The following is a 24,994-nucleotide window of genomic DNA, read 5'->3' on the forward strand; positions in this document are numbered from 1 at the left end:
GGACCCGAGAACTCCCTGCTAGGTATTGACCATTGCCATATTTAGATATTTCATATTATGAGCTTCGTTTTGATATGTGGTTCGTTTGATTCCGATGTACGGTTTAGGAGAAACGACCGTTTTAAATAACGGTGTTTCGCGAACGAACCATTACCCCTCGCCTTACTTTGAAACATTGGTTAAAGATCCTAAATGACTAATTGGAGTATGAAACATTTATGTAAAGTGTAATAGGCAGTTGGTAAGGTACTCGCGAAAGAATCGCCTTAAAACTCTTAATGGTTAATTTATTAAAAATAGTGGAGCCGAGGGTACTCGAGCGACTTAAGTGAAGCGTTAAGCGCAAAGCGAGCATTAGAGTCTAGAGTGGTTACAGTATAGATTCATAAGCGACTTTGGTTTAATTGCGACTTATATGTTGTTTATAGGTTGCCAGACTCATCCCAGGCCTTTTATTACCCCCAGTCACTCAGGCAAGTTTTCTACCCGTTATACTGTTGTGGTGATGTATATATGTATATGCATTATCTTGTGATAGATGCATGTTGGTTAATTAGCAAATTTTGTGATATATTGAAGCATGCTGAGATAGTATATATATGCATGTCTGTTTCGTAATCTAGTTATCTATCTGTTGATTTCAATGCTTATAAGTTGCATAATACTTATGCTAGAGATAAGCAGTAGTTGCGTATACCCTTAGGATAGGGGACCCAAAGGTGAACATTTTCTAAAACCGGGAGTCGATGTTCCCGAGTATATTATATATATATATATATATATTTATATATATATATTGATATAGTTTCAAAACTATTAATCGAATAAGGTTTATTCGATAGCTTTATTTTATTTAATGAATATTATTCTGAATATTCATTCGAGGACTTATGACTCGGTTTATTTTATTTAATGAATATTAGTTGAATATTCATTCGAGGACTTATGACTCCATTTATTTTATTTAATGATTATTATTTTGAATATTCATTCGAGGACGTATGACTCCGTTTATTTTATTTAATGAATATTATTTTGAATATTCATTGAGGACTTATGACTCCGCTTATTTATTAAATAATATTCTTTATTTTATTAAAGAATAATGTTTCGATAATCAAACTTATTTTCGATTATTCAAATAAAGATAGTACTTTCGTATAAGTATATCTTTGGTTATTTAATATCCATTTCAAATATAAGTTTTACAACTTCTATCTCAATTATTTGTATAAAGATTATTTAGTATGGGAATATTATTTAAATAATAATATTCAGATATTTTCTAATATATTGGGACTGATTTACTTTATTAAATCAGCATTACTCCAAACACTCTTTAAAGTGTTTTCGAGTCTTTAAAATGATTTTTAAAAGTTAGAGCGGATCCCAAAACTCATTTTTATATATTTAAGATCTTCCTTTTTAAAGGGAATTTAAATACTCGCTTAAAACCTGGGGGATCCGGCTCTGTGGTGTATTTTATATTCGCAACAAGGTTGCTGTTTTTATAAATGAATTGATTACTTACCCAACGTTCGGGAAGTAAGTCCAGCTATCGAGTCGGCATAAGCAACATGGGCTCAGTGGGCGTCCATGATAGTGTAAGTGGCTCAGTGGGAGTCCATCAAATGCGTAAGTGGCTGAGTGGCAGTCCAGCATAAGGTCCTATTGCGACCAGGGTGATGACCAGTGGGGAATTCGTCCATCTACTAGTAGAAAAGGTTACTTATTGGTATCTTTGCCTGATCAGCAAGATATCGGGTTTATGCCAAAATTCTTTCCTTTCCAAATTTATGGGATATTGCAACTCTGTTCATACTTTACATGACAGAGGTTTTCAGGAAATGTATGGGAGATATATATATATATATATATATGAATATATTTATATATCGGGACTTAATGAAGCATCTCGTAACTTCATTATTTATAATGATATTTCAAGGATTGAATTTATTCAAGTCTTATCTTGTAGTCTCATCTGGGTGATGAACTTTTGAAACTGATTATAACTTGAACGGTGGTAGTTCAAGTAGTATTCGGATATAAGTATATTAGAGTATCTTGTAACTTCATCTTTTAAACTTATATCTAGTAAATGATTATCTTGTGCATGTCAAAGATTTTCGGAAAAATGTTGAGACAAGGTTAGATATATGAGATCACCTTGCAACGATATTTTTATACAGTTATAAACTGGAACTCTATGTATATTATACACGTCAGAGGATTTCAAAGATTGTGAAAAGTATATATGTACATATACTGAATATTATGCGACTTCATCGCATTAAGATATCAAACTTGGTTCATTTCTTTTGATCAAGACTTTCATGAGTACTATAAGAAGGCTCATATATTGTTAATCATTATACATATTATTTTGGTGGGCTTGCTGCTCACCCTTGCTTTCTTCTTTTATCACACAACAACAGATAGAAAAGATGAACAGGACCAAGCTCCCGATTCGCAAGCGATTAGGAAACGTTCCGCAGTTTCCTATAGGCATTGATGTCGCTGTAGCTGAGGTAGGAACTACCAATAGGCTAGGCTTTCAACTTTTGATGTACCAGACTTATATATCTTTATCAATTGTAATAATGGCAAAGAAATGTAAATTTATTCAGAAACCCTTTTAAGGGTATTGGCATATAATTGTGGAATAAAACGACTTGTGATTATTTTTGGATATTCATCTCTGAGACTATAACTTGTGGTGTGTGTTTATTGTGGAGTCACAGTACAGAGTAGTTGATTATTTATTAAGATTGGGTGTTATTAAGGGAAATGGAACTCGTGACAACCCGGATCCCCGACCCCGGATTTGGGGGTATTACATGATAGATCCTATTGCTGAAGCATAAGGAATCTTACTCATACGCTCTCTTTCCTCAGGTGTCTTAGGAGATATTTTTTCGGAAAGGGACACTCCATGGCTCATCGGTATGAGACCTCTTTTGGAGTTTTCCATGCTAAACCTTTTAAGCACTTTTTGGATGTATGTACCCTGGGTAAGACCTATCATTCTTCTAGATATATCTCTGTAGATCTTCATACCGAGAATGTAGGATGCTTCTCCCAAGTCCTTCATAGTGAAGTTCTTTGATAGCCATACTTTGACTGATTGTAGCATCGGTATATCATTTCCTATAAGAAGTATGTCATCCATATACAATACAAGAAATGTTACCGCGCTCCCACTAACCTTCTTGTAGACACATGGTTTATCTATGTTTTTGATAAAACCAAACTCTTTGATTGTCTCATCAAAACAGATGTTCCATCTACGAGAAGCTTGCCTTAAACCATATATGGTTCGCAGTAGCTTACACACTAGATGTTCATTTCCCTTGGAAAGAAAACCCTCTGGTTGTGTCATATACACTTCCTCCTCAAGTTCCCCTTTGAGGAAGGCCGTTTTCACGTCCATTTGCCAGATCTCATAGTCGTAGTAAGCAGCAATCGCAAGCAAAATCCGAATTAATTTTAGCAGGGCTACAGGGGAAAAAGTTTCATCAAAGTCAATCCCTTGCCTTTGTTTGAATCCTTTTGCCACGAGCCTGGCCTTATATGTCTCCACCTGGCCATCTGCTCCAATCTTTCTCTTGTATACCCACTTGCACCCAATAGGCTTAACACCTTCAGGCGCCTCAACCAGAGTCCATACTTGGTTGGTATACATAGATTCCATTTCGGATTTCATGGCACTATGCCATTTCTCTGAGTCAACACTACTCATAGCCTCATTATAGGTCACAGGGTCGTCGTCATCAATGATTGACAACTCATTGTCATTCTTAATGACAAGGCCATAATACCTCTCAGGTTGGCAAGACACTCTCCATGTCCTACGAATGGGATGTTCCACAGAAGGTTGTTCAGTCTGAACAGGTGTTTCCACTTGATCCGTAGTAGTTTGTGCTTCTTGAACTTCATCAAGTTCAATTTTGCTCCCACTGTTTCCTTCAAGGATAAACTCCTTTTCCAAGAAGGTAGCATGTCTGGAGACAAACACCCGATGATCGGTGTAAAAGTAATACCCCAAAGTCTCTTTAGGATATCCCACAAAATTATATTTTACGGATCGAGATTCCAGCTTATCTGGGTCAACTTTCTTGACATAAGCTGGACATCCCCAAATCTTAACGTGTTTAAGACTCGGTTTCCTTTCTTTCCATATCTCATAAGGAGTTTGAGGAACAAATTTGGAAGGCACCTTATTCAATAAATATGTTGAGGTTTCCATTGCATAACCCCATAGGAATACTGGAAGATTCGCATAGCTCATCATGGACCGAACCATGTCTAACAAAGTTCGATTTCTCCTTTCAGATACCCCATTTAACTGTGGAGTATATGGAGGAGTCCACTGGGTGACTATACCATTTTCTTTGAGATAATCTAGAAACTCTCCATTCAAGTATTCACCACCTCGATCTGATCGAAGAGTTATAATACTGTGTTTGGTTTGTTTCTCCACTTCATGTTTATATTCTTTGAACTTTTCAAAGGCTTCAGACTTGTGTTTCATCAAATACACATATCTGAATCTAGATCTATCATCTATGAAAGTAATGAAGTACGAAAATCCACCCATGGCTTGCGTAGACATTGGTCCACATACATCTGTGTGTACCAATCCTAGCAAATCCGCAGCCCTCTCTCAATGTCCACTAAATGGAGATTTGGTCATTTTTACCCAATAGACAAGACTCGCATGTAGGATATGATTCAAAATTAAAGGGGTCAAGTAAACCTTCCTTATGCAATGTCCGCAGTCTATCTAGCCTACAGTGCCATAAATAGGTCAGATTTTCATCATCTCGTTTTCTTTTATTAGTTTGTTCAATCCGAAGTAAATCATGCTCTACGTCACATACATACAGACCATTATTTATAATACCCCGTCCATAAAGAACAATATCTCTAAGGATAGAACATTCATTATTTTTAATAATAAATGAAAAACCATCCAAATCCAACATAGGAATAGAAACAATATTCCTCACAATAGAGGGAACCTAATAACAATTATTTAGAACAATAGTCTTGCCCGTAGGCATATGTAAACTAAATGATCCTACAGATATGGCCGCAACCCTTGCTCCATTGCCCATACGTAGAATCACCTCATCTTTTTCAAGAGTCCTACTTCCCTTTAGTCCTTGCAACGAATTGCAAATATGAGAACCACAGGCGATATCTAATACCCAAGTAAAAATTTGACCTAGTGACATATTAACTTTGATCATGAACATGCCTGAATCAGAAGCGGTAGTCTTACTACCCTTCTTCTTCAATTCTGCAAGGTAAACCTTGTAGTTCCTCTTCCAGTGCCCCAACTTGTTACAATGAAAACAAACAGCTAAATTAGGACCAGTCAGCTTGTGAGCATCTAGTATGCTCCGGAGTGATAGTGCAGAAGACATGACGAATATAGTAAATCTGTAAATGATAAACACATAACAACACTTAGCAAATATTCAATTTCATTTCAAAACACTATATGAATCGGGTCTTTATTCATAAGTACATAAGTGGATCAGCATTGAACATTCTCTTCCTTCACTGGAAGGGGTAGATCCTTTATTGATCATGCACTATCTTCGTGTACAAATTCCTATACCCAGTAGAGCCCTTATAATTGTCTCTTGAGACTAAGAACTAAACCAAAGCATAGTTCAGTGTACACAAGATGACTATGATGACCTCAAGTCTAAGGATACTTGTACAACTATCACTATGTGAACAACTGCTGACACATGAGTGAACTCCATCAGTTGTTCAGCTGTGTGAGTCATGTTCAGTGAACTTATTCTATAATAAGCACCTACATACTAGTTATAGTGTCACCAGACAAATGTCTATGAGAACAGACATCCTTCATAATGAAGCAAGCATAGTATGTACCGATCTTTGCGGATTATTAATTACCAGTTAGTAATCCTACGACCATGAACTATTTAAGTTTAGAGTTATCATCTTTTAGGTCTCATTATTATGATCTCATCACAATCCATAAAAAGCTTTACTTTAAACTGTGGTATATCTTATTTAAACATTTAAATAGATAGAGCCCGCAATAAAAACAAAACAAGTCTTTTATTAATATCAATGAAATCAAAACAGATTATATAAAAGTTATTCCTAAATCCTCATACATGATTGGACTTAGGACATATCTCTTTCAGGTCCATAAAGGTTGGCATAGGGAATTTTTAAAGTTTAAAGGGGGGATTTGGCGTAATTGCCAGAGTATAAGAGGCCGAATAGGATTATAAGGGCAGTTCGTAGGCTTGAAAATTTGGAGGAGAACGAAAAGGATTTTGCAACCCAGTTTTAGGGGGGAAGAAGAAAGGATTATTTTTCTTTTTATGTTTTTCATGTCTTTTATCATTCTTTTGTATAAGCATTTTGATCGTAGTCACTATAGTTCATTGAGAATTGTTCTTTGTATGGGAATCGATGATAAGTTCTTTTTGTTTCAGTGTTGTTGCGAGATTTACCTATTCTCGAGCACATGGATCGCCCAAAGATATTGAAATTGGCTCAAGAAAGGCCATTGAAGGACATGAGTAAGTAAGAAAAAGTGGATGAGGCGTCCTCAACGACTGCTGCTAGTCAGGTCAAGGCTGCGGACGAAGGGAACCCATCAGTAGGGGGAAAAAAGGCCTTCAGAAATTTAGTCAACTGTATCCGAAATCGTTAGCAAGAAGGCAAGAAAGAAGGATGCGTAAAAGATAAAGACCTTGGATCCTTTGGGCGCTGTTGTAGAAGAGGGTGATTTCATTGATTTATCCGTAGGGGACGCTTCGATAATCCCAACTGGAGGAAAGGAAAATTTGAAGAGACCTATTTTTGGGAGAAGTTTGGTGGTAGGCGCAGGGAAACCAAGAGGCGATGGAGGTTCATAAAATTGCACCATCCTTCGTTTCACTACGGGTGAGACGAGATTCTCTTTCTTTCCTTATTTTACTCGCTTACTTTTTCGAGATCTTTTGGCATGGCTTTTTATTTCCCCTATTCTTTTCTCTTAGGCGAATGTTGGTTGGCTGAGGGAAGTAGAAGTGATAATCCGATGGAGCATTGGGGGTATTTTCTCTTTCTCCCGACTGAAATAAAATGGAAACGGAATCAGATATTGACACTGTTATACAGGTTAAGGAAGTATTGGGGAAGGTGACTTATTTGACATTTTCAAAAATTTGTGCATGTATATTTCTTTACTATCTCTTATTTTTATCTTCTCTTTTCCCTTTACCATTTCAGTTGGGACCTCGCATGCTAGATATGACCGAAAGGGTCGAGGAAAATAAGGAAAGATAAAGATAGAGCATGAGAAGGTGAAAACCGAGAGGAAGGATAGAAATGAGGTTCTTGGACAACTTAAATAATTGAGGAAGAAGCTTGAGAATTTGCAGGATGGCTTAAGTCTGAAAATGAAAAGACCGGCCGCTTGAAGAAGAATAATAAGGAGAATCTAGAGAAGCTACAGTCGGAACAAGACGTGGCTGAGAGTCTTCGTTCTAAAATGGAGAGGTTGAAGAAGGAATTGACTACGAAGATCGAAGAGGTCCAAAATGTGACTGAAACTTTGGAAAAGATAGAGCAGGAGGCCATTATCACATACAATGACAATGTAGCCAAGTTTCTAAATTCTTTTGAGTACGAGGCCTTATTATATGAGAAAGCTGATTAGATGCATGTTGGTGAGACTGCGTAGCTGTATGAACAGTTAGTGATAACTCAACATGACAACAACACTAGAACATGACTGGTTAATAATACTACGACTACACAAGAAATCAGGAAGAAATGAAGACAAGGCAAATACAAAGAGTCAAAAGATTAGAAGAAAGCTTGAAGTCTGCTTACAGGTCACTGAAAAAAGCTCATTAATATGTTCATGCCTCAGTGAAGAATAAAGGTTAAAGACTTTCAGGGTTTTAGAATTGTTAAAGATTCAGTGTATAAGTGCTACCAGAAGATTTCAGTGTATTGGCATTGGTTGAAGATAGACAGTGTTCGAAGCATAGGAATCTGAAGAATTGAAGACATGGTATAGACAGAGGATAAAGAAGACAGCTACAGTCTTAAAGTTATACTCACTGACAGAGTTCATTTATATGTTCAAGCATAGGTGAAGAACCTTATTATATGAGAAAGCTGATTAGATGCATGTTGGTGAGACTGCGTAGCTGTATGAACAGTTAGTGATAACTCAACATGACAACAACACTAGAACATGACTAGTTAATAATACTACGACTACACAAGAAATCAGGAAGAAATGAAGACAAGGCAAATACAAAGAGTCAAAAGATTAGAAGAAAGCTTGAAGTCTGCTTACAGGTCACTGAAAAAAGCTCATTAATATGTTCATGCCTCAGTGAAGAATAAAGGTTAAAGACTTTCAGGGTTTTAGAATTGTTAAAGATTCAGTGTATAAGTGCTACCAGAAGATTTCAGTGTATTGGCATTGGTTGAAGATAGACAGTGTTCGAAGCATAGGAATCTGAAGAATTGAAGACATGGTATAGACAGAGGATAAAGAAGACAGCTGCAGTCTTAAAGTTATACTCACTGACAGAGTTCATTTATATGTTCAAGCATAGGTGAAGAAACAGTAAATGAAGTATTCAAGATTGTAGTAGCAATGAAGACGTTGTCTAAAGTACCAGAAAGGATTCCAGTGAAAGTACATTTATTTATTGACAGTCAGTGTTCGAAGCGATAAAGTTGTTGAAAGCTTAACAATGTAATCAAGGCCATACTACGAAGACCTGAATAGGGGTTAGTCTCTGTGAACCAGACCAGTTGCACTAGGCGTCAACAGCTCGTGAAAGGAATCTATGTATTATTTTTATAAGAATTGTTAAGTTGAGAAACATACTTGAATTGAACGTTCATCTGCTAAAGTACGAGAAGAGGTGCGCAGGTTATATAGCTAAACAGCTAGAGGGAGTGGCCTAATTCAAAAGTTTAATTATTTAATTAAATAAATTTATTTAATGGACTTTAATATAATTTATTTAATAAACTTAAAATGATTTATTTTATAAACTTTAAATAAGTTTATTCTATAAATCTAAATTAGTTTATTTATATAAGTTATATTTAAGTTTATTTTATAAATTAATTTAGTTACAATTTAAATTTAAATAAAAGAAAAAAAAAGAAAAGGAAAAAGAAAAGAAAAAAGAAAAGGAAAAAGAAAAAAAAAGAAAAAAAAAAGAAAAATGAAAAACAATAAACAAAATAACAAGCAACCAGTTGTTGGTCGCAAGTTGTGAAAAACAAAATAAAGAAACAAAAGTTGGTTTTGTTTTGTTAGTCGCCAGTTGATAAAGTAAGGAAACCAGGTGACTTGGTTTTATTAGTCGCAAGTTAACAAAAATAAAAGGAACTAAAGGCCGCAAGTTAAGTTCCTCTGGTCGCAAGTTACAAGAAAATGTACTTGTCGCAAGTTACTCCTCAGCCACAAGTTTATTGGTTTGTTCAATTGATTTGTGTGGTTAATATTTGACCACATGTTTCAATTGAATATAAAGACTACACTACAGCAGCAGAAGGATTTAGCAATTTAGAGTTGTTTTGTTTATCTTCTTTTTCTTCAACAAGAGAGCTGATAAAATAGAAGCAAAGAGATAAAGAGGAGATTTACACACAAATCCATATCAGTATTTCTTCTCACCAGAGTAACGTTATAATGCCCGATTTAACTCTTGATATTCTTAGGGGAATTATAAACGTTACCCGGTATTTAAATCCTTGTACAAACAAAAGTTAGATCATTGTATATGATTTGATTTATAAATCTTTGTAGAAGTTAGGAACTTTGTTGTTCTTAGATTGTAGCCGGTTAATTTATTTATCAGAGTGTAGCAACACCCCTCGCGAATTTATATATGAATATATATTTCCCCGAATATATTTTGTTCCACATTTTACTGTTCCAAACACTATTTCTCTCAAGAACACGGAACCACTAACCGAGCACTAAATTTTATATTCGCAAAAGATTCGAAAGAATTTTTTAATTTAGTGATTATCGTATTCAATCCTCCCTTCTATGATAACTCGGGACCTAAGAATGCATTCAATGATTGTTATATTTATAGAAGAAAGGAATGTTGCTGATTATATTTTTCGGTGGATAGAATTGGAGAGGATGGAGAAGGAAAAACAGGAAGCAGAAAAAGCGGCTAAGGAGAAAGAGCATATGGAGGCTGAGAGGATAGCTAAGGAAGCCAATATAGATCATCTGAAGGCGATTAGTCCTGGTGTAACGTAGGAGGAGGGTATTCATCACATTTCTGGCCCTACGGATTCTCAGATTGAGCTTCCTAAAGAATGATGAAACTTTCCGCAAAGTTTGTTTTTATTAGCTATATTATGGGTCATTTATCTAGTGTCTTGTTTTACCCGACGTATTTTCGGACATTCTAGTACGTTATGTAATTTTAATTTCTTTCGGATGATCTCTGGTTCTTGGTATTTTAGGTAATTTATTTATGGTAGTCGAATGGGGTGATGTTTAAATTTTTCACAAAAATTGCCAAAAATTATTTGCAAAAAACACTAAATTGCTAATGTTTGCATAGTAGGTTATCCGCGTGAAGGGGTGACTTTCTTTAGGAAGCCAATTAAGTTTGTGTTTTAATTTAGTGAATAAGTTTGATAGTTGATGATATTTTTATGAGGTTAGTGGTACATGAAGAGACGTTATATTTCTAAGGGAGATGTAGGGTACCTTGGATTTTAACGGTCAAATATTATTTATGAGGGGTTTTTTAAAAGGTTTGAGAAAATGAAGAGTCATGACTGTTGACTATGGGGTTATTGGGTCACTTGGTGGGAATTGAGGCCTATAAAAGGTGAGATTCGGGGAGTGGAGGTGTCACTTTTCATCTTAAATATTATCTTCGGTAATCCGTAGGGACGAAAGACAGGTTTTAGGTGTTCGGTTTTGTTCATATGGATTGGTCGGAGTTCTTGGTTGTTAGATTGTGTGTGTTCCTCTTTTTCTATTTTTTATCCCCTATTAGCCATGTGTCCCCTATTTTTATAGACTGATGACTGATGAGGGTTATAGAGGCACGTGGGAGGCGGGGAAGGGATATGGAAGATGACAGGGTGTGTGGATGGAAGACACGTGTAATGTAGGATAATGGATAATATCATAGTAGGAGGCTATGGCCCATGTCCTAGTTTCTTACGAGCGCCGGTTAAGAGACATTATCTACGATTTTATAAGGGAGGAACGCAGGGAAAAGGCCTTCGATTTTCCTTGTAGGGATCCTATTGGGGAAATGTTCCGTAGGTGTCCAATTATTACAAAGCCATCAGTAGACATTTCTAATATGAAAACAAACCACCAAAAAAAGGAAATGAGCAAACAATTGTCTAGAGAAGGTTACAGCAGCCAGCGTTTCCTTTATTATTCATTAAAAAGTAAAAAATAAGCCAATATTTTCATTATAAATAAGGCCCATCTCACCGCTTTCATTACTAAAAAGAAGGTTTCTTGCTTGCATATGCCCATTAGTTTCAGTAGCTATTGATTTGTTTTGTTCAAGAGTGTTGTATCTATATCACAATCAATGGCACTGGTACTAGAACAAAACCATCCTAGTGGTATTCGTACAATGTCCAAGACTACTGAAAAGGGCAAAAAGAAGGCTTTTGTGACGTTCTTGGGAGGTAGTGGTGACTATGTGAAAGGTGTGATTGGACTAGCCAAGGGTCTAAGGAAAGTTAACTCGGCCTACCCTCTTGTCGTTGCTGTTTTGCCTGATGTTCCCCTGGAGCACCGGCTTCTCATGGTGCAGAGTGGTTGCGTTCTTAAAGATATTGACTGGGTTCAGCCACCAGAATTAGACAAAACAGTGGGTTGGGCTCATGAGCATTTTGCCATCAACTACTCCAAGCTTCGTATTTTTGAGGTAATCGACACCACCAGCTCTGCATTAGTTTCAGATGTATTGTCATTCCATGCATATTAATTTGCTTAGTTAAATATTCCTTATTATTCCTTCCGTTGATCCAATTCTATTATATTTGCATGTATTGCAATCTTTTAAGATCATTTAACATCTTTAACTATTATATAATGAGTGGCAGAAGACCTATTTGTTTTAAAATTAAAACCATGCAGCTAGATAACATGTCTACAAATACGCGCCATATAAACGTTTCACAGTAGGCACATACACTGTTATATTCATCTCTAATATATATATCAACGAAGTTTATACGGTTTGCTAATTGCTATTAGTAGTGCGGTATATGCGGTCCCTAAAGCTGTAGTAGACTAGTCGATGCAATTATGCAATTGAATAAACAATCCGCAAGTAGACTTATATGGCGATTAACGTACTTAATTTGTTTCTGAAATAAACTGGTGCAGTTTGAGGAGTACAGCGCGATGGTATACTTTGATGGGGATATTCAAGTATACGGCAATGTTGACGAACTATTCGAATTACCAAATGGCCATTTATATGGTGTTTTGGATTGTTTCTGTGAATGGCATCATTCCCCTCAGTACAAGATTGGCTATTGCCAACAATGTCCCGATAGGGTGAAATGGCCAGCCGAGATGGGACAGGCTCCGTCATCATATTTCAATGCTGGTATGTTCGTTTTCGAGCCAAGTCAAGCTACTTACGATGATCTAATGAACACGATTAAAGTCACTCCTCCTTCGTCGTTTGCTGAACAGGTAGATTAATTATCAAGTTACTGCATGCAGTAATATTAGATTTATTTTTTTGTATGTTTAAAAACTTAACTGAATTTTATATACAATATATGTGCAGGACTTGCTGAACTTGTATTTTAGGAGCATTTTCAAGCCAATCCCTCTGGTTTACAATCTTTTACTCCCAATGGTGTGGACCCATCCGGACAATGTAGAACTTGACAAAGTGAAAGTCGTTCATTTTTGTGCAAATGTAAGATATTAATCAACTGTGGTTTTAATATTTTACGCCTTTAAACCAGACCGAATTGCTAATTAATATTCGTGTTACTCAAACGGTAGGGTTCGAAGCCGTGGAGGTACACCGGAAAGGATGAACATATGGACAGGGAAGATGTGAAAATGCTAGTGAAAAAATGGTGGGAGATTTTTGATGATGATTTGTTTAGCTATAAGACTTCTCCACTGGAAGAAATTGTAGGAGGCAATCGTCTACAGATTACTGAATCGAATATAGTATCTCAGGAACTTTCGGAGAAGGAAAAAACAGGCTTACGTCCAATGATCACCGCTGTCTTGAAAGTTCCTGCTTCATAGTGTTGTCATTTTCACTGTAATAATTTAAAGCATGTAATGGGTAGCGATCGATCAATTGGTTGTCTGTGTTTATTATCTTTATCATCATCTGTTCCAGTACTGGCGTTCAGATATCTTGTTATGTATTCAGAAATTGTATGTACCCTGTAATATCTATATATATTAATTTACAACTGGCATCATGTTTATAAGAATACAGAGAGTAAAATTGGATAGATAATGTCAGGCTGCAGCAAGTATGGGTTACAAAGTTTGATAACTACATTTCATGCACGTTCATTGGTTCAGAAGAATATTAATTAGTGCATGAAGAAAGGAGGGCCCGTCCCTAATATTGAATGAGCTCGGATCAGGCCTCCGAGTCTGTGGTTGAGGGCAACCCTACCTACTCGTCTGTGTGGTGAAGGGAAGCCTAGCTACTTTTTGTTCTTTCTCAGCATCTCATAAAATTATACTCATTTGGTTGTGTGGGACACAAAAAGACTAAATTAGGCCTGATCAACTACGACTTGATAAATACACAGGACTCCTGCTGATTATGAATAGTTGGACTTGGACACACACAAACTTTCATTTCTGTTATATATGTTCCCGTGAATCTTATTACATGATGTAAAATTTCTTTAAGAGCTAGCTAAATAAACGAGAAGTGTTTATCTACTGAATATTTGGAAAACATATTTTGATCAAAATCTCGGCCTTGTACTTGCTTCAACCGTTTATTTGCAGTTATTTACCAGTGGAACCTTGAGTCTTGTCTGTGTGGAACCAGGAATCATGCAGCAGGGTATTTTCAAGTAGGCTTTTCTTGATCAATATGGTTCTTATCTTGTTTTATGAATCATAGTTAATTATCCCAAACAATACACTTTCAATGTAACCGTTTTCCTCTAATCATCCCATCTTCTTCTCCCTTTATTTTATAAACTTTTATGTATTGTTTCTTCATCCATATTTCATACACATACTTTGTCTGATTGGTTGAGTTTCGATTCCCGAAATTGAAATCCGAAATCTGCAATTTGCGGGCGGCCATGCATGCAACAACTAACAAATAATTAGATAAATCTCATGTGAATAACACCAGGGGCTAAGGTTTGTTTCGACATTTTTCAATTTAAATTATCACATTTTTGTTTGTTTGAAGTTGGTATTAATTCTTGCCTATATGTTAAATTGTTATTTTCACTTTTTACGTATTCTGACACGCACACACAAGCTGGAGGTCTTTTAGAAAATAGCCTCTCCATTCCTCGGAATGGGGGAAGGCAGCTTACATCTAACTCTCGCCAAACCCCATATACTAAGTATGTTTGGATTGGTTTGGTATATTTTGATCAAAATAATATTTATGTAATTGGGGGTACTATATATATATATATATATATAGTAAAGTTCTAAAGAATCCTCAAAGAGAACGAGAAAATCTTAGATTTAAAACGATATTCTAAATCTATATATTTTAGCTTATTTTAAGAAATAATCATTTATCAATATTATAATAGTAATTGCATAAATTATAAAATCAATATTTGAATCATATTTATGAGATTCAAAAATGGATTATTTAAAAATATGAGATTGAAAAATAGATTCAAAACCTTTTTCATGATTTTTTTAAAATTTTCAAATAAATTGTTGTTTGTAATTAATTTAATAGAAGCACTATGAAAATTAAAAAAATTACATTTATTTTTATGAGCTTGGTTTTTCTTTTTTGGAGGATTCTCTCTTGAAGCATAACGTTTATATATATATATATATATATATATATATATATGTGTGTGTGTGTGTGTGAGAGAGAGAGAGTTCAAAACTAAATAAACATGTGGAGGGAGAATTGGTAGGATGATTAAAAAACTATATTGTGAAATGAGAAAGGGGGAATAGAGAGAATATGTAGAAATATCCAATTAATAATTTTCGTTAAAGTCATGCAAGACAATTATGACATGTGTATTTTTTGAAGGAGAAAATGTCACGCGACCAAGTTAAATTAAAATAATGCCACTAGTTAAAATAGAGAGAAATGGAGTTGAATAGAAATCTTTTCTTGATTCAGTTCTTTCATGAAGTCGGCATATCTAGGGTTATTGCTGCGAGCCCATTGGACTTTTGGTCGCTTCCCGTGGGTGTTTACAAGATTGAAATATCCAAAAAAACTTGATTACGGCGGGATCTGTATCGCAGATCCCACCCGACATTATGAATACTTTGAGTTGGAACTGTCGGGGTGTGGGGCTACCCTAAAATATTCAGTTCCTAATCGACGTTATTCGTCAAGAAAAACCTATGTTTGTGTTTTTGTGTGAAACAATAACAAAAAAGGAAAAGATTGAGTGGGTTCGAAGGAAGATTGGCTTTGAGGGGATGATAGTTATGGAGCCAGTAGGGCGTAGTGGGGAAATAGCGTTTTATGGAAGGAAAAAGAGCAAGCAAATCTTATAGGGTTCTCGCAAAGTCACATTGATATGAAGCTTAGCAGTGAAGGGGAGTTGTCATGGAAATTCACTGGCATATACGGGGTGCCTAACAGAGGCCATAGGGATAGAACATGGAACTTACTGCGTTACTTGGCTAAAGACTCGAATCTCCCTTGGGTAGTGATGGGTGATCTGAATAATGTGATGTTTCAGACTGATAAAAGAAGTAGGACAACATACCCAAGCAATTTGATCAAGGGATTTAATGATGCACTAGCAGATGCAGGTCTGGTTGACATGAATTTGGTGGGGCATCAGTTTACGTGGGAGCGTGGAAGAGGTATGGATGCTTTTACTGAAATAAGATTGGTTAGAGTACTTACTGATGCAGAATGGTTGAATAGATTTCTTATGGCTAAAGTGTATAACCTGAGGGATCGACCTCGGACCATAGTCCACTATTATTGGTCTGAAATGTGGTAGTTCAGGCTGTTAGATATTGAGTGCAATGAAATATAACACAGAGAGGGGGTGAATGTGTTTCTTGGATTTTAATTCTCTTTTGAAATTGTTTAGCTTAATTTTAACAAAAGAAAATATGATATTGTAGGGATAAATTGTTTGACAGTAAACACAAGTCAAAATATCAAAAACTCAGTTGATTGTATTAATCAAATTTGTTTTGCTACAAATCTGTGTTCTTAGAAGAACCCAGCTACAAATATTGAGAGAGAATACAAGATTTTCTAGATCTGTTTTTGTTACGTCTAAACTAAGGACCCATGCATGCTTTATAGACCAACAGCACGGGTTTACAAAACTTGCACTAAAATGTACTAACACGGTTTTTAAAGCAACCTTATCTATTTTCTTTTCTAGTGTTAGCAAATCTGTGCAGAATCTTGTAGGTCTTTTGTCCAGTGAATCTTGACCCTTGATCTTGTATTCTTTAAACTGCTTTTGTAGTCTTTCCAATTCAGTGAATAAATTGTTTGTTGACAGATAATCTTGAATCTCGAACTTGTCTGTACTCTGAATTATAAGATAGGTTGCCGAGGTCTCCTTTTGTTATGTTGAGAAGTGACATATCGATAAGTAATATGACGTATCGATATCTCGAGTTCTCAAAATATATAAATGACTTGTCGAGGTCTCTAGTTCTCGACATTTAGAATATCTTGTCGACATCTCTAGTTCTCGATATAGGCTTTTGACTTGTTGATATCTTGAATTCTCTACATGAAGATTTTGACTTGTCAATATCTTTAAATCTCTACATGAAGAAATGACTAGTCGATATCTCCAGTTCTCTATATAGACATTTTAACTTGTCGATATCTAAGATCTTTACATGTAGGTTGACTTATTCATATCTCTTGGGACTTCTCGATAAGTCATTTTGGACTTCTCGATATCCCTTGATATGTGACTTGTTGATGTCTAACTTAGAGCATTTTTTAAAATAGTTTTATTCAAATTCAAGCTGCTACACTTTTCTCTAAGGCATTATCAGGATTTGATCTTTCTTCCAGAGTTTATTCCTTAGCTTGAAGGTTGTTCACAGAAAAATCCCCCAGTCTAATCTACTAAACATTTTTATAGAATCAAGGAATACAAATACAGAATACAAATATAAATTATCATACAAGTTAACCTTAGGGCTGTCAATATGACTTAGTCTTGTTATGTACAAGCATGTCCTGCACAACAATCTCCCTCAATTTGTGAGAAGATCACTTGTCACAAATTCATGCCTGATAACAAGACCAACCCCAAGCTAAAATCAATTACAATAAGATTGAAAGATTGACAAAATACAATTTATATACAACTTGCAGCAACATTAGTACAAAGTTACAAAGCTTAGGTAAATTTCTCATAACCAGGTTCTTTTCTAATGAGTTCATTGAGTTTGAATAGTACTTCAAGTTCTTCAATAATTTCAGTCCCTCTTAGAGATTCCACTAGTTTGAGCTATTCATCTAATGAGTAACTGTTGAGGAGATGAATCATGTATCTTGAAACTCTGTCTGCCTTAATATTCAGAAAATGTACATCTTTAGAAACTATGCTCAACCCCCTTGCCTATCTTTTCTCAAACATCTCAATTTCTTTAGCATATTTCCTTTCTCTTTCCTCCCTCTCAGCCTTTTCCCTAGCATGCCTGATATCTCTATCTCTCAACCTTCCAGCTAACACGACCATCCACATTCTTGTACTTGAATCCCTTGCATTCATCAGACTAATCACTCTCTCCAATTCTGCAGTTGAAAATGTCTCAATTACTTCTCTATTCAGCAAAATGAAGGTGTCATCCTTGCAGTAAATTTTGACTTCTCCTAGAGAGATAACACAAACTTTGACTATCTTCTCAGCTAACTGTTGGTGATAATCATCATCTGATATGCTCTTAGAATCTGGTAGAAAGTCATCTTGGTTGAAGCAATTCCAGATAGCACCAGCATCAGCTTGAATTTCTTTTGTTTTTCTTCCTGCTGTCTTGAAGTGAGTTTTAGTTGGAGGTTTGAATGAAGGTGGTTTAGATATTTTCTTGAGTGAGGTTTGGCTAGCTGTTATAGGCATTTTGAGTAGGGAATGAGTAGTTGGCTTGTACAGGTACTTAGGTAATGAGGTTTGAATAAATTGAGTATTTGTTTGGCTAGGTTTAGGGGTTTGAGTTGGTAGAGTTTGTGAAATTTGAATTTCTTGGACTTTCTGTTTCTTTTCTCCTCCTTCTCCATCCTTTATCCTTTTCTTCCCATCATTCCTTCATTTTTTATCCTCTTTCCCCTTCTTGTCATCCACCTTGCTACCACTTGTTTGGCTAGAATGACTTGAATTTGAGCCAGAAGATTTATGCTCATCTTTCTTTTTCTCATCATCATCTAAATCATCTTTTGTGTTGATTTGTGTTCTAGGTAGCATTGTTTCAGCATTTTTCAAATATTTGCCCAAAATTTTAATCATCTCTCCATCTTCAAAGACTTAATCTTCTTAGTCTTCAAATTTGTCTCTAGTGTCATTATTAGCCTCAAGTTTCCCATGACATGGTTTTTTTGAATCAGGAAATGTTTGTACCTTTTGGTAGTTGGACAGATATAGGCCACTCCCTTGCTTGGTTGAAGGTAAACTTCTGGAAATGCAACTACTTGACCCTTTTTTGAGCTCTATAAGAAAGAGAGTGTCCTCTGGAATCATCCTGTTTACCTTGTTGATAAAGATGTCCACCTCAGATGATCTTCTTGATTGGAGATAAGAAAGAGACACATGCATGCATCTGTCCATGCCTGAATCATTTATATTGGCAATTATCCTCTTTTTCCTAAAAAATTCCCTTAATCACCATTACCACCCTCAGGAAATTTATGTTCATGTCTATAGCCTTCTTCTATATGAAGTGATTGTAGTTTGGAGAGACTCTGAGGGCTTCTAGAAGTTCATCAAATTCCTTGTCAAGATAAGGTCTTGTTAGATATATTTGATAATGTCATGGCTAATATGTTTTATGTTTAGATTTCAGATCTTATTTGAACAGAACAAATCAGTACTTAACTGATCAGTACTTATACTGGACGTCAGAACTTAAGGGATATCAGTACTTATGTTATCAGGAGATAAGCATCAGGAGATAGATATCAGAACTTAAGTGCTGAAGGACGATCAGATAAGGACAGTAGCTGATTAAAGTTAAGAAGATCAAGATAAACATAAGAAGAGATATGCATGAAGAAGGAATTCCGTAAAGAATGGAATACTTGGAAGGAAAGATATCTGATTGATATATATTAGGAAGCAGAATTATATTCCATATCAATTAGCGATTATCTTGTAACTGTGTAATATATAAACACAGACATAGGGTTTACACTATAAGTGTTATCATTATCGAGAATATTACTTACTGTAACCCTAGCAGCTCTCGTGATATTTTGTTCATCACTGAGAGATAACAGTTCCAGATTGTAACAGAGTTTATTGTTTCAATAAAGTTTGTTTTCTGTTACATAAGTTCTTGAAGTTTGATTTGATTGTAATAAACACTGTATTCACCCCCTCTACAGTGAAAGTGTGACCTAACAAGTGGTATCAGAGCCTTCTGTTAACACACATACAGTTAAAGATCCATACACAATCATGTCTGACACAGAAACTCCAACTAAGCCTACCAAAACTGAGGAATCATCAAAGACATCAACTCAGAGTCGATATGAGACTATCAGAGTTCCCATATTGAGACCATATGAATATCCCATATGGAAGGTAAGGATGACCATGTTTCTGGAAGCAACAGATCCAGAATACCTTGATAGAATCAAGGAAGGGCCTCACAAACCTACCAAGCTCGCTGTTGTAGTTGCAGGTGAAGCAGCAAAGACCGTACCAAAGGAAAAGAGTGATTACACTGCTGAAGATATAGCATCTATTGCTAAGGATGCCAAGGTACGACACTTATTGCATAGTGCCATTGATAATGTAATGTCAAACAGGGTAATCAACTGCAAGACTGCTAAGGAGATATGGGATGCACTGGAGACAAGGTGTCAAGGAACTGAAACAGTTAAGAAGAACAGGAAGACAATACTCACTCAAGAGTATGAACACTTTGACTCTAGGACTAATGAGTCATTGACTGATGTATATGATAGATTTGTCAAACTCTTGAATGACTTGTCATTGGTTAATAAGGAGTATGATCTTGAAGATACAAACCTTAAATTCCTGTTAGCTCTTCCTGAATGTTGGGATTTGAAGGCAACAACAATAAGAGACAACTACAATCTTGATGAAACAACTCTTGATGAAATCTATGGAATGCTCAAGACTCATGAACTTGAGATGGAACAAAGAAGCAAGAGGAAAGGAGGAAAGTCAAGGACAGTTGCTCTCAAGGCTGAAGAGGAATCCCCCAAACCACCTTCCTCAAAGAAAGACAAGGGTAAAGCTCTTATCATAAAGTCTGATACTGAGTCATCAGGTTCTGAGAGTGATGATGACTCAGATTCTGAAAGCTTGCCTGAAACTGATGCTGATGAGGAGATGATGAAGCTGTGTGCTCTTATGGTGAAAGGAATCACAAAGATTGCATACAGGAAGTTCAGGAAGGGAAAGAAGTTTTCCAGGAAAGGCATAAGTTCTGATAAGAAGAATTTCAGAAGATCTGAAGAAAGAGGAGGAAAGTCTGACAGAGGAGATTACGCTAATGTTAAATGTTATAATTGTGGTGAGAAAGGCCACATATCTCCTGATTGCAAGAAGACCAAGAGTGACAAAGGCAAAGCTCTTGTCACAAAGCAGAAAAGCTGGACAGACACCTCAGACTCTGAAAGTGAGGAGAACTATGCATTGATGGCAAATGCTGATAAATCAAGTTCTGAGAGCAGTTCTGAAGCTGCTGAAACAAAGGTACCTCAGACTACTTATGCTTTTCATACTGATGATATTAATGAGTTGAGAAGATATCTTAAAACCATGTTTGTTAGTTATAGAGATCAAACTTTAACATGTGAAAGATTAACTTCTGAAAATCTTGCTTTTAGGAAAAGAAATGATTTCTTAGAAAAAGAGTTAGTCATGTTCCATCAAACTCAGAAGGATAGAGATGATGCTTTTTATGTTAGGGATGAAGTGCTAAAAATGAATGAATCTCTAAAAACTGAGTTAGAAAAGGAGAGAGAGATTATCAGAACTTGGACTAACTCTGGCAAAACAACTCAAAATTTGCTAAGCAGTGGAAACTGGAAAGAGGGCTTAGGTTATGGAGAAAATAAAAATGAAAAAGGAACTGTAGAAATTAAGCCTGTTGATAAGCAAAAGCCGAAGTTAAAACCTGTTAAGTTTGTAACTGAAAAATCTGAAAATGAGAAATCAGAAGTTAAAAAGGAATCAGCTTCTGACAAACTAAAACAGGAAAAGACAGCTGAAGTTAACATAGGCTTAATGACAAAGAAGCAGCTTAAGCATAAGCTGAAAGATGTTAAGAATGCAAACAAGGTAAAATCACCTAGGAAAAACAGGAATGGAAAGGAAGGTGTGAATAAAAGCAATAACTATAAATCTGTTCCTGATGCTCCTAGGAAAGCGTGTCATAACTGTGGAAGTTCTAACCATCTGGCTTCTTTTTGCAGGAAGAATAAGAATATTAACTCCTTATCTACAAAATCAGGAGTTAAGAGTCAGTCTGTTAGATACAAACCACAAGATCCTTGTTTTCATTGTGGTAGTTTATGGCATTCCATTTATACTTGTAAGGAATATCATAGTTTGTACTATGATTATTATCAAATAAAACCTTCTTTAAAGAAAGTTTCTGTTGTTCCTTCTAGTGTAAGTTCTGATTCAAAGTCTGGTAGTATAAGTTCTGATAAGAAAACTGTTAACATAAAATCTGATGCTAAATCCGCTGCAAATGTTAACAAACCTAAAAAGGCCAAAGGATCCAAGCAAGTCTGGGTCCTTAAAACTAATAATTAGTGGTCTTTTTGATTGCAGGGCAACAGGAAAAATATTTTAGTTCTGGACAGTGGATGTTCAGGACATATGACTGGAAATAAGGCCCTGCTATCAGACTTTGTGGAGAAAGCTGGCCCAAGTGTTTCTTATGGAGATGGCAACATTGGAAAAACTTTGGGATATGGCAATATCAATCTTGGGAATGTCATCATTAAAAATGTAGCTCTGGTCTCAGGACTTAAACACAACTTACTGAGTATAAGTCAAATCTGTGACAGAGGTTATCATGTTGATTTCTTTGCAGAACATTGTGAAATAGTTAGTAAATCTAAAGAAAAAATTGTTCTGAAGGGATTCAGGCGTGGTAACATTTATGAAGCTAAGCTTTCAACAAGTTCTGATGGTTCTGCAATCTGTTTAGTGAGTAGAGCCTCAACTGAAGAAAGCTGGAATTGGCACAAGAAACTCTCTCATTTAAACTTCAACAAGATAAATGAACTGATCAAGAAAGATCTTGTGAGAGGACTGCCAAAATCAGTGTTTGTTCCTGATGGTCTTTGTGACTCATGTCAGAAGGCTAAACAAAGAAAATCTTCGTTCAAGAGCAAGACTGAATCATCAATTCTTGAGCCTTATTATCTACTTCATGTTGATCTATTTGGTCCAGTGAATGTCATGTCTATTGCAAAGAAGAAATATGCGTTGGTCATAGTAGATGAGTTCACCAGATACACATGGGTGTATTTCTTGCACACAAAAAGTGAAACTGCATCTATCCTGATTGATCATGTCAAACATCTGGATAAATTGATCAAAGATTCTGTGAAAATTTTGAGGAGTGATAATGGCACTGAATTCAAGAATCTGATAATGGAAGAGTTCTGCAAAAATCATGGAATAAAGCAGGAATTTTCTGCTCCTGGAACTCCATAGCAAAATGGAGTTGTTGAAAGGAAGAATAGAACTCTCATTGAAGCTGCACGAACAATGCTTGAAGAAGCAAAGCTTCCAACCTATTTCTGGGCTGAAGCTGTGCAGACTGCTTGTTTTACTCAAAATGCAACACTCATTAACAAGCATGGAAAAACACCATATGAGATGGTGAAGAACAAGAAGCCAAATCTCAAATACTTTCATGTATTTGGATGTAAGTGTTTTGTTCTCAAGACTCATCCTGAACAACTATCCAAGTTTGATCTAAAAGCTGATGAAGGAATCTTTGTTGGATATCCACTTTCTACAAAAGCCTTCAGAGTCTATAATTTGAGAACAAAAGTGGTCATGGAATCTATCAATGTCTCTTTTGATGACAAGAAGATCACTGGACTTGAAGATTGCATTGATCATGATCAGCTGAGATTTGAAAATGAAGATTTATATTCTGATACCTCAAGTCCTGACAGTCTAAGTCCTGATACTGTAAATTCTGATGGATTAAACTCTGATGTTATTGAAACTGTGGTGACTACGTCAAAGGAAGATGCACCAATGCAGGGGGAGCATACTCAAGATATTTTCACATCTCAAGAAGCATCAGAACATACATCTGGCTCTTCAAATTCTGATTCGTCAAGTTCTGATAAGCCAAGTACTGACAGTACTGAAAAGCTAAATACTGAAGGATCCAACTCAGAGAGCATAGTTTCAGGGGGAGCATCAGAAAGTGAAACCGAAGACAGCATGAATCATGGGGGAGCATCCAGTTCTAGAGAAAATCTTCCATCTGCAAGGAAGTGGACAAAATCACATACACCTGATTTGATAATTGGAAATCCTGAGGCAGGTGTCAGAACTAGAACAGGTACTTCGAATGAATGTCTTTACAATTCTTTTCTCTCTCAGTCTGAGCCAAAGAAAGTGGAAGAAGCTCTTCAAGATGCTGATTGGGTGCAAGCAATGCAGGAAGAGTTGAATGAATTTGAAAGAAACAAAGTCTGGACCTTAGTGCCAAGACCTAAGAATAGATCGGTTGTTGGTACAAAGTGGGTATTCAGAAACAAAACTGACAGTGATGGCATAATTGTAAGGAACAAGGCAAGGCTGGTTGCAAAAGGATATTCTCAACAGGAGGGAATTGACTATGATGAAACATTTGCGCCAGTTGCTAGGTTAGAAGCCATAAGGATATTCATGGCTTATGCTGCTCACAAAAAGTTTACTGTCTTTCAAATGGATGTGAAAAGTGCTTTTCTCAATGGAGAATTGGAAGAGGAAGTATATGTTGAACAACCTCCAGGCTTTGTAGATTCCAAACATCCAGATTATGTCTACAGGCTTGATAAAGCACTTTATGGACTTAAGCAAGCTCCTAGAGCATGGTATGAGACTTTAGCTCAGTTTCTTCTGGAAAGTGGATTCAACAGAGGAACTATTGACAAGACACTGTTCTATCTCAACCATGGCAAGGACTTACTTTTGATCCAGATTTATGTTGATGATATTATTTTTGGGTCTCCAAATGACAAACTTTGCAAAAAGTTTGCCAAACTAATGCAGTCAAGATATCAGATGAGTATGATGGGAGAACTTAGTTATTTTCTGGGCCTTCAAGTCAAGCAGAGTGAAGAAGGAACTTTTATTTGTCAATCTAAGTACACCAGAAACTTGCTGAAGAAATTTGGAATGCAAGACTGTTCAAGTGCATCCACTCCCATGGCCACTGCAACAAAACTGGATAAGGATACTGGTAATTCAGTAGATATTACTGATTACAGAGGTATGATTGGCTCACTTCTCTATCTAACTGCTAGTAGACCAGATATCATGTTTGCTACCTGTCTTTGTGCAAGATTTCAAGCAGATCCAAGAGAACCTCACT

General features: G+C 36.1%; 1 protein-coding gene across 1 annotated transcript; it reads left to right on the top strand.

Moving 5' to 3' along the window:
• Positions 1-11,449: 11,449 nt before the first annotated feature.
• Positions 11,450-13,476, top strand: LOC141684189 (galactinol synthase 1-like). The gene is made up of 4 exons (XM_074489030.1): positions 11,450-11,948; positions 12,413-12,727; positions 12,825-12,959; positions 13,049-13,476. The coding sequence occupies exons 1-4, from the start codon at positions 11,607-11,609 to the stop codon at positions 13,301-13,303; spliced, it is 1,047 nt and encodes a 348-aa protein (XP_074345131.1). The 5' UTR covers positions 11,450-11,606; the 3' UTR covers positions 13,304-13,476.
• The last annotated feature ends 11,518 nt before the right edge of the window (positions 13,477-24,994 follow it).

The sequence above is a fragment of the Apium graveolens genome, chromosome 9 (genome assembly GCF_009905375.1).
Source record: "Apium graveolens cultivar Ventura chromosome 9, ASM990537v1, whole genome shotgun sequence".
In the NCBI taxonomy this organism is placed as follows: domain Eukaryota; kingdom Viridiplantae; phylum Streptophyta; class Magnoliopsida; order Apiales; family Apiaceae; genus Apium; species Apium graveolens.

Coding starts and splice junctions, on each gene's coding strand:
- LOC141684189 (XM_074489030.1), top strand. CDS start 11,607: ATGGCACTGGTACTAGAACAAAACCATCCTAGTGGTATTCGTACAATG. Junction 11,949..12,412: donor CCAAGCTTCGTATTTTTGAG/GTAATCGACACC, acceptor AAACTGGTGCAG/TTTGAGGAGTACAGCGCGAT. Junction 12,960..13,048: donor TCGTTCATTTTTGTGCAAAT/GTAAGATATTAA, acceptor CTCAAACGGTAG/GGTTCGAAGCCGTGGAGGTA.